The sequence below is a fragment of the Telopea speciosissima genome, chromosome 4 (genome assembly GCF_018873765.1).
Source record: "Telopea speciosissima isolate NSW1024214 ecotype Mountain lineage chromosome 4, Tspe_v1, whole genome shotgun sequence".
NCBI classification, from domain to species: Eukaryota; Viridiplantae; Streptophyta; class Magnoliopsida; order Proteales; family Proteaceae; genus Telopea; species Telopea speciosissima.
Genome location: NC_057919.1, coordinates 11,882,373 through 11,893,316, shown reverse-complemented (window position 1 = coordinate 11,893,316; position 10,944 = coordinate 11,882,373). Strand labels below are relative to the sequence as shown.

Genomic DNA, 10,944 nt, shown 5'->3' with positions numbered 1-10,944 from the left:
CATTGTGATGCCTAATAAGTGTCTTCCACCATTTGCCACCACATATATGTCCATCTGCAAATGGCAAAACCTTGCTTGGGGCAACATCTGCAGACCCTTGTGTCTTGGAGGTTTGGGACTTTGAAAATCTAAAACTCATAATAAAGCCCTTATCCTTAAACTTGGGTGGAGATTAATTTCTGAATCACAATCTATTTGGGCCAAGGTCATCAAGGCCAAGTACTTTCCAAGATCTTCTTTGTTTGATACTCGTACCCTTGCACGAAGGGGATCTTGGACTTGGAACAGTATTGCCAAGATTACTCCCACTCTTAAACAAGTGGTGACCAGGAAAATTGGTAATGGTTGCTCCACGTTTTGTTGGATGGACCCTTGGATTCCAACACATAAAGGTACTATCTCCCCCACTAATTTAAATCCTAATCCTGAATTTACTGTTGTTTCGGATTTTATTTCTGGAAACTGTTGGAATACGAACAGGCTTCTTGAATGTTTTGGCTCTACTTTGAGTGGTTTCATCCGCAGAATACCTATTTCATTAGATGATGATACTTGGGGCTGCTCTCTTACTCGAAATGGGAAGTTTTCTATTAAATTGGCAGCCAATTACATATCCAATTTTCCATCACAACAGTCTTAGCTTACTAAATGGTGGCGGTTTTTTTGGAAACTTAAGTTACATCCTCGATTTAAAGTTTTCTTTTGGCGTCTCTTGAATGCAGGGCTCCTTGTCAAGGCTACCATTGCAAAATGCCTCACAATCGACCCTTCGTGTGTTCTTTGTGGAAATTCAGATGAATCACTCTGGCATTTATTCCTTGCATGTGATTGGTCTAAACGTATTTGGGCTTCTGGTCCGCTTGGACTAAGAACTGAACATCTCTCAAGCTCTTCATTCCTCCATCTCCGCACTTCTCTTCTTGCCTCGTTGGATATGGACAAGCAAACTACTATTTGGTTTTTTTCTATTTTTATTATTACATGTTATTTTATTTGGTTTGTACGAAACAATGTGGTAATGCAGGGTGCTAAGGCAGACCCAATGTTTGTTATCAGGAATGTGCTTAAGTGGGTATTGATCTACAGATCTGGCCCTCGTCTTTAAATCCATCTTCTATTAATCCAAACTTGCCTCCTCTGATTTTATGGGATAATACTAACACTATGCCACACCTCACTAGTTTAATAGTCACAGACGCCCTTAAACCTGAACTTAATTTAGCAAAGTGGACATTTAACCTTTTGATAGATGGCAACACTTTTGTCATAGATGCAGGTTGCCTCAATATCTAGGACACAACAACAACAGCTCAATTTGGGATTTTGAATGGATGGCACAGATCGGAGCAGGAAGGGATCGTTGTCCATCATGTCTGGTTACTGGATAAGGAGTTAATCTCATGGCTCAACAAACCAGATGATGCTAAAATATCTTGGTTGTCTTTACCTCTTTTTTCGCATATAGCCACACTCAAACAATTTTAGGAATATAGCTTTTCATCAGTTGTTGGAGAGGGAATCAACTCATCCCTTCTCTAGAACTCTTTGATCGTTTCTTTATATACATATGTATGGATTCTAGTTTACTCATCAAAAAAAAAAAAAACCATGAATTGAGTATTAGGGTATCGTTCTCAGCTGCCAAGGATTTAGGTATCGGAATTTTGTATCGGCTAACGTGTATTGGTGTCGGCTACTGATACTAACATTAATGGTAAAAAAAAAAAAAACCAATGAGGACAAAATAGTAAAAAATGAATTAAAATCTTGGAAGGCAAAAAAGATTCAATCTGGCCTGATATAACCAATCCATGTTTATTGGCATCACAAAGTCATTTAATGTTTTTGATTGATTTTTTTTGTTTTTTGGTAAAAGGATAGAATGTGTGCAGCATAAAGCTTCTGATTCGCAAAGATCATGAAACCATGGAGTGGAATTTGGCCATCTATCACACACATAATAGAGATTGTCTTCTTAGCTAGGGCATCTGAAATACCATTCATAGCCCATAGAATGCATTGAAAAGAAATAGAGCCAAAAGAAGAGGATAGTCTTCTAATATCTGAAATTACAACAGAAATTTCAGAAGGTAGAATTCGGTTATGGTCATGGATATAATTGATCACCTCCTTGTAATCCAATTCCATTTGAAGTTGAGTGAAACCAGCAGCTATGGCTTCTACAAGAGTTCATCGAATTGTAAACTGCAATAGTTTCACCCTAAATCGCCGATCTAAAGTGAAGTGGAGACGAGATCATCTTCACTTGATAGCCCCTATGATCTCAAAAAATGAAGCCTAGACCACTCTTTGAACTTCTATTTCCCAGCATTGCATCACAATTATGAGGAACTGTCCAATTGAGAATATCGAGTATTATCAACAGGCGCACTAGGCACAAAGGGCACTCGAACACTAGAAGATGCGAATATCGATGTGTAGCCACCACTAGATGCATCATGGAACTCAAGAAAGACTCGCTTGGCCACTGTGATTACCTCTTGTGGGGTCCAATTTTTATTGTTGAACATATAATCATTTCTCACTCTCCAAAGGTACCAATACAAGAAAGAAGTACACGATAGAAATTCACGTGCAACTTTCTTATTTTGGCGATATAAGAAACCCAACTATTCAACCAATCTAAAAACTTGGGTACCTAATTCGTTGGAAGGTTATATGTTATAGAACTACTAAACCAAACACCCCTGTCTTGGATGCACCCCAAATTTGTCTATCTTCACTAGGATATAGGCTCAAATTTATTTCGAGAATTGCATCTCTATCCTCTGGATGGAAATACTGTTTGAACAAATCAACCTTCCATGATCTACTTATAGGATCAATAATATCTGAAACAAAATGTAATGGGCAAGGATCTGGTTTCAGGTGCTTCACTTTGGAATGAGGTTGGATTGGCACCCAACTATCACATCAAATATTCATGAGTGATCCATCTCCAATGTGCCATAGTAAGTTTTGTAATAGTAATTTTGTCCCTTCCAATAGGTTACACCATCCCCATGATGGCTTTTACCCAGGCGAGCTTGAAGAAAATCACATGGTGGAAAGTAAATAGCCTTGATGAAGTGGGCTCATGTGACTCCGGGGGAGGACCCCAACCGTCAGGCCCCCTTTGCTGATAAAGCTTGATTTTACATCCTTGTATCCTTTCACCATGCTGCTTTAAATGGCATAGTCACGACCATGGGACCCAATGGATTTTTAGCTTATTTTAGATTCACCCCAAAAAAAATTGGAGGCAACTTTTCTTGATAGAGTCATGGAAAGATATAGGCAGATTGACATGGGAACCTGCAAAATTAGACATTTGAGCAATCTCCTTTTTCAGGAGCACTTCTTTGCCTGCATGAGACAATAGGCTACATTTCCATTCTTGGAGTACTTGACATGCATGTGTATTTGGGCTGAAAGTGAGATTGGATTGTTGGAGGTTGATGTCTTGACCTTTTGCATTACAATACAAGTCAAGACACTGTTTTAAGGACTGTAATTTCGTCTAACTTCACCCGGGAAAAGAAGAGACACTCATCGACAAAAATAAGATGGGTAACTAGAGGACTTCTATGCCGCACCATTTCTCCATGGAAAAACCCTAATTCTTCTGCCCTCTTGATAACTGTAGTGAGAGTATAAAATAAAAATGACCAGGGAAATAAGGTCATCTTGCCAAAGCCCACGAATAGGTATGTCAAGGTGGTGCTCAGATTTGAAGATTATTATTGAAAAGTTGCCTGAGAATCTGAAAATGACAAATTTTAGACCGAGTTTTTTCATTTGTGGTGAAGAGAGAATCACTTAATCCATAGGTTCTGATGGTTGAAATGGAACTATTGAAATAATGTCAAGGGCAATTTCAGACTTTGCATTATACAAGGACTGAATTTTCTTCACCCACGGTGAGGAGAAACTTTTATCATAAGTAGCGTTGCAAATAAAACTGTCAACCTAGACCAGGACTGAAAACTTAAACTGGAACCAATCGATTAGATCCAAAAATTGACCAATTTTCTCCATTTTTGAAGTATAGATAATTGATTAGTCTGATCTTGGACTGGTTAACTATTAGGTCCAGACGAATAACCAATTAGAAACCAAGACCACACAAACTAATAAAAACCAATTATATTCTGATTTTTTTGTTTGAACTGGACAAAACCTATTATATATATTCAAAATTTTAATTTTAATTTTTTTTTAAAACCGGTTTTGCCTGGCTGGGCTGGACTAATAGCTAAGGCCTAAGCTTTGACCCAGCTATGGTATCTCAGATTTCAACCCTGACATCCCAAAACCATCTGCAAAACAGGTGCGCTGCATTGGGCTTGGGCTTGGACTTGAGCCAGCCCAGCCTAGCCCAGCTACGATTCTCGCTATCTCTTTATTGATATTCTTTGTGTAATCATGCAGGGAAAGTTATCCTTTCCTTAATGCCTCTAATAAGAGAGGGGGGAGGGGGGGGGGGGGGGGGAAGGGGGTTGTACCCCACCCGGGTACAGGATAAGGTGGTCATTTCCACCTCCTATGAGAGGAATTGTACGAACTGTACCGGGCAGGAAACTTGAGGGAATAAAGATCCAATCATGCAGGTTAACAATGAGTTATTACCATCATACATGGTATAGAAAAAACAAAAGAATCTTGCATATAGGATAAAAGATTATTAAAAAGTTGAGTTTTTTAGGGAGAAAGAACGCCACCTAGTCATGGCAGACATGCCACCCTTACGCCTGACACAGGAGTGTGCAAAATGACTGCCACACCCCTGGTCAGGGAGTACGACAGTCATTTTACACACCCTTATATTAGGGAAAATTATCACCTCCAGTTTGCTAACCGGCCCAGTTCCCCAGTTCCTCTAATAGGGGGATGGTGGATCCCACCCGAGCAGGGTGTTTGGGCATGGGTAGAGAGGTCATTTCAGCCCCACTTTGTTAGAGGAACTGGGGAACTGGGCCGGTCAGCAAACTGGAGGTGATAAAGATCCCTTATATTAGGGACTCAGGATGTAAGGTGGTGTGCGCTGCACGACCGCGTGACATTCTCTTTTCCAAAATTTTATTATAAAAAAGACCTAATTGATATACAAATCAATGATTTCCAATTTATATATTTAGGCAACGTGTCATGGTATTCATGAACAGTCCAAAATCCTAACGGACAAATCATGGTTTAACCATCCTTATAACAGTCATTTAAAGCTTTAAACACAGGTTGGTAGGAGACACCAGACAGCAATCAAAAACTCAAAAGCAAATGCGTCAAACGGGATTTGACACAAATTAATAAGTACGAATCTAAGTTGTAACGGTCAAAAGTGGTCGATCTTAAAAAGGGCTTATTAGCTTGTCGAATGTTTCTCCAACAAGTTAGCTATGCTTGCAACCTAATGACCCTTACCCTCAAAAGAAAAAAAGAGGCTAATGACAGTTTTACCGTTTACCAACTTACTACTATGCTCATACAAACAAGAGAGAGAGGGGGGAGGAGGAATTAAATTCAAAAGTAAAAGTTAAATGTTAGCCGCACAACATCTACTTGGATTGGACTCTGGATACGTTTTGTTTTGTTTTGTTATTTTCAACATGTTCAACAGAACTGGTTTCATTTGACAACCCTACAAATAACTATTATTTTACCATTTTACCCCCGGGTGTCATTCTATGTATTTTATAATTTCTTAATTATTGGATATTATTATAAAGGGCCGAGTTTTCCTTCAGCACAGTGAAGGGAATCTATTCACCGCGGCAGTTTCAGATGTCCATAGGGTAACTGGAGGGTGTTTTGAAGAACATACTAAAATCCTATAGAGGTTTGTGAACCCTAGAATGATGTGATGAGGAAAATTTTCTCCTTATACAAACCATATATATATATATATATATATATTTTCCTAACATTTTTGTTAATTTGTATGAAGATCAAGATATGGCGAAGTTCCATCTTGCTAGGTATATATAAAGTTTCTTTGGCATTTGGCTTGTGGTTTACAAAATCAACCACTTTGTATAAGGGAGTCTGAACATGGACAAAGTTAAAAGCAGAGATGCAGGCTTTATAACTGGATTTGGGTAATTAATATATATGGATACGCTTGGACTTGACCCGCACTGTATATTCTTCACTGTCGGCGACAAGAAGTGCCCAGACAAATATGGTGAAATCTAGCTACTACTACTACTCTCTCTGTGGGGTTATTAAGAATTTGAGGGTTTGAGGCCAAGAACAACACTACAAAACCCAGAACCCAAATGCCAAAGTGCTACCATACTTGATTACTAGCGAGAGAGAGAGAGAGAAGGCTGAGCTAGCCACATGCAGCCCACTATAAATATCACCGTCGTGATGGGTCTGATGATGACATTAATTCCGTATGTATCCTCTCTTCATATTCCCCCCCCCCCCCTCTTCAATTCGTCTCTTTCCATCATGTGATCATATCTTCTTCTTCTTCTTCACAACTCCTCTTTTTTCTTGATGCATGTTCACCTACTTGCCCTAACTTAAGCCAGAACTTTTCTTTATTGTGAATGACGGCCGGGGTTTAGATTAATGAATTCAAGCTGGTCTGGATTCCTTGACATTTTGCAGTTTTTTATATGTCAATTTAATATAGTGTTGGGGTGGGGTTCCACACGAACGATGGCAATATAAACGTGTAGCGTGTACTCTTACTATTCTAGAAATACCATAGAAATCATGGGGGCGGTATTTCCGCCATTCAAGGGGAAGGGCAATCATTTTACCCAATCCCCATGTGTCTAGGCTTAGCCTACGCCCTTGGCATAGAGAACAATTAGCCTTTTTTTATAAAAAAATTAAATATGTGGATCCTTCTTCTCTCTCCTCACTAGATGTATTATTTTGTGAGTTTTCTATTGGTTTGACATGTAAGATGACAATATAAACATGTAGCATGAAGATTCTAAAGGTGTCAATTTAGAATTGGAACAAAATTGAAATAGGAATTCGAACTTAAAAATCCGATTCATTTTGGGTTTAAAAGTGAACTTTCATTCGATTTGGTTCGAGGTAAAACTAGAAATTGTCAATTTGAATGGAACTGTACAAAGTATAACCTGCATGAACCGCATATAAACCATACTTAACCCTAAAATCATGTGTTTTTGTTTAGTTCTGTAAAAATGGTTGAAAGGTGTCATATTTGACATTACGAGATTGTATTTTCATGAGATTGTAATTTCCTTCCCAACTTTATTTGTTTTAGTAGATTAATTCTAATTAAAACTCAATTATCGAGATCGTGAATGAAACAAATGAATCTACGAATACAAAAACATAATAACAACCGATAGCAAAATGAGATGATGACCTCATTGCACTCCTATGTACGATACTATTTCATCGCCATATCACACATCATTGGTGCACTCCCTATATACACAGCTTGCTCAGAAAACCCTCATCCTAATATATAATAAAACAATGTCTTTGAAACCTATTATCTCAGATGTCAGGTTTTTGAGTTCTTGTGTTTTGAATTGTTCCTTTTCCTATGTCTCTAGGGATGGCAACATGAAATTGATTCTCTAGCCCAAAAGACACTGTCAACACCATGTACAACAGTATGGCCTAATTCCACTTCGTAGTTGTTTGAAACATTTGACTCATCCACCACGTGTATTCGGGCTAATCAATCGATATCCCTTTAACACAAAAAAAAAAAAAAAAAAAAAAAAAAAAAAATAATAAAACACTTTTTTTTTTCCTAATGAAACATATAATAATTAAAGTGAAAAGGCATAAAGTACTAATAAATAGTTCCAACCAAAAGAGGAAGTTCCTGAGCTTACCTACAAAGTACAAATGACGAACCCATCGTCCAAAACTTACAGCCTTACACCGAGCCGTCCAACTCCACCAGGACCAGCATCCCGCAAGCCTATTCTAAAGCCCTGGATTGTGGGGCAGTGGGCCATGCCCATGAGGCAATCCTAACCATTCAATCATACTACTCTTTTTTAGAAAGTTTGACTCCTTGACTTTATGATACAGAAAAGTCAAATGCTCAAACTCTTCAAGTTCATGCAAGCTGTAAGGTAAGATTGTATGAGAGTTGCACTAAGTAGTATTACATAAAAAGTGAAGCAAAGAGGAAGAAATAAAGTTCCTCCCTATAGTACTAGTACCAGTGCCTTGGATCCCTTCCACCACCCTTAATAAAAGCATTCTCGATTCTCAATGTGTCCCCATCTTCCTCTCTCTCTCTCTCTCCAACTCCGAGTGAAGAACCAGGCAGGGAAGCCATAAGTGAGAGACGAGCTCCTTTTGCAACACTTCTTCTCTTCTATTTTCTTGCTCTTCTTTTCATGGGTATCTCCACTTTCGTACCAACAATGACCACAACGCCCAAACAACAACAAACCCCTAAACGAAAGAGTAAACAGGAGAAGCAAGGGAAGCAACGCTCTTCATGGGATCAAATCAAGAGCTTGCTCACATGCAAACAGATCGAAGCTTCAAAAGTCCAAGACCCTTCAAAGAACATCATCGTTGGTGGGTACACGAAGCTGGGTTCTTCTTGTAGATCTATTTGTAGTTTCCGAGATGTGGTTCATGGGAACACGAGAGTGGTGGACAGGGCTGATAACTCACCGGAGAACAGCTCTCTTGGTCAGGAAACTGCTCTTCTTAGCCGGAAACTGGTGACTGGTTCTTCAACTCGATCGTCAGCTTCCACTAGGTCCAACAATGGAGGAACTTACTCTTCTTCCTCTTCCAGAGGAATGCAATTAAGGAAGCTTTCTGGTTGTTACGAGTGTCATACCATTATTGATCCTAGCAGGTGCTAATCTCCTATATTCTTGTTTAATTTGGTTTAATTAGTGTGAGAAATAATATTTATAGTAACTTTCATGAAAACCAAAAAAAAAAAAAAAAACACAGGTACCCATCTCCAAGGACTAGTATCTGTGCTTGCCCTCAATGTGGAGAGGTCTTCCCCAAGATTGAAATCCTGGAGCTTCATCAAGCAGTCAGGCATGCTGGTAATCCTTAATTTCTTGCTTTTTTGGCAAATATTCTATTTTTTATGGAGAAGATGTTTCCATGGAATTATCTAATTGCCCTTGGCCTTTACTGACTTAAAAGCCACATACTTCAATCAATGAAGGGTATTAAAGTATTTTAAGCTATAATTTCTAACTCTTCGGCCTCGTTTGGTTGTTGGGTTTACGAAATTTTACTTTGAATTCAATAAGTGCAGTTATGGAGTTGGGGCCTGAAGATTCAGGGCGTAACATAGTTGAGATAATCTTCAAATCGAGCTGGTTGAAGAAGGATAACCCGATCTGTAAGATCGAACGGATATTAAAGGTTCACAATACTCAGAAAACGATCCAACGGTTCGAGGACTGCAGGGACGTAGTCAAGGCACGTGTGAGCAGTAACGCCAAGAAGAATCCCAGGTGCGCCGCCGACGGGAACGAGCTACTAAGGTTCCACTGCACCACCTTAACGTGCGCACTGGGCGCACGGGGATCTTCAACCCTGTGCAGTACCATACCGGGATGCGGCGTGTGCACCATCATAAGGCACGGGTTCTCAGGAAAGGCGCACGATGGCAAGGGGGTGCGCACTACCGCCAGCAGCGGTAGGGCCCACGACTCCCTTATAGTTAGTTGTACGGAGGGAAGACGGGCCATGCTGGTTTGCCGGGTGATAGCGGGGAGGGTGAAGCGTATCGCGGACGATGCGCCGCCAGACGAGGAGAGTGGGTCGGCCACCGGCACTTACGATTCCGTCGCCGGGGATGCCGGGGCATACACGAATCTCGAGGAACTCTTCGTCTTCAATCCCAAGGCTATTCTTCCATGTTTCGTCGTCATATACAAAGCTCTAGACTGACCTGAACCACCTGCTGCATGTACAAATAAGGGTGGGGGATTAAAATCCTTTGCAATTCTTTCTTCTTGCGGTCTTTTGTAGTTTGGGCCTGAGAGCTCAATATTGAAAGATTCTTCATCTAACAGCTCGACAGCATTGGATGTTTCATTTTTCACATGTTGAGCTCTTAACCGCTAACTCCACCACAAGATTAAGGAAATGCAGAGGGATTTTTTTTTTTCTAGGATGTGACCCTACAACGGCAATAGGAGGTGTTAGGCTGTTAGCTCTTATCTGAGAAGAGCTACACATGTCTCTTGTCTGTATGTACAGAGATCTTTCTATATTGTCTCACATGTTATCAAAACGAAAATTTTCCCAACTCCAACCATATCCTAAATAAAAAAAATAAAATAAAAGGAAAATTAATTTAATCGTCGCATTAGTCACCAGAGGTTTAGTTTTATGGATTTAGATTAAGCAACCTCTTTTTATTTTTTTCCCTTTTGGAGCTATTTGAAGTATGGGTTAAGTACTCCTATTTTAATGTAATGCTTCAAAACCCAGAAGCTATGGGAGACCATTTGGTGTGTGGTGGTTAATGGCGTTTATATTTAAAACCATGAATTGAAGGAAGAGAGGACAAATTACGTACTACGAAGTGTATGGGTTGATGGAATACGGAGCTTAAAATAATCCAAGATTGAGTTGGGAGGTCAAGGACAAATAAGCAACTTTTTTTTATATTACTTCTTTTTTTAACCCACTAATCCCATGGCATATAAACACCATTCTCTCTTTAATCCAATAACATATTCAAATAAGGACTAAGTTTCCCTTCACCTATAGAGGTCGGTTCACCCACTATTTTAGGATTCATAAATCCTTCCTAGGGTTTTGGTTTGTTCCAAAATATTCTCGTACCTTTTTCCATCCTCTCCTGCCCCATGGTGAATGGACCGTGGGTGGAGGGATGCTCGATCTTTTAATTTAACTCAAACAAAAAAAAAGAAAAGAAAAGAAACCAATGATATATTTATACCATGGAGAAAGTTTTTGTCACCTAATTTTATC

At 39.5% G+C, this 10,944-nt stretch overlaps 1 protein-coding gene across 1 annotated transcript; it reads left to right on the top strand.

Moving 5' to 3' along the window:
- Positions 1-8,311: 8,311 nt before the first annotated feature.
- LOC122658741 lies at positions 8,312-9,924 on the top strand. The gene is made up of 3 exons (XM_043853832.1): positions 8,312-8,830; positions 8,932-9,032; positions 9,251-9,924. Exons 1-3 carry the CDS (start codon positions 8,355-8,357, stop codon positions 9,889-9,891), a joined length of 1,218 nt encoding a protein of 405 aa, XP_043709767.1. The 5' UTR covers positions 8,312-8,354; the 3' UTR covers positions 9,892-9,924.
- The last annotated feature ends 1,020 nt before the right edge of the window (positions 9,925-10,944 follow it).

Excerpts from the sequence above, each read along its gene's own strand:
- LOC122658741 (XM_043853832.1), top strand. The coding sequence starts at position 8,355 with ATGGGTATCTCCACTTTCGTACCAACAATGACCACAACGCCCAAACAA. Across the intron at positions 8,831-8,931 it reads ACCATTATTGATCCTAGCAG|GTACCCATCTCCAAGGACTA; the intron begins GTGCTAATCTCC and ends AAAAAAACACAG. Across the intron at positions 9,033-9,250 it reads TCAAGCAGTCAGGCATGCTG|TTATGGAGTTGGGGCCTGAA; the intron begins GTAATCCTTAAT and ends CAATAAGTGCAG.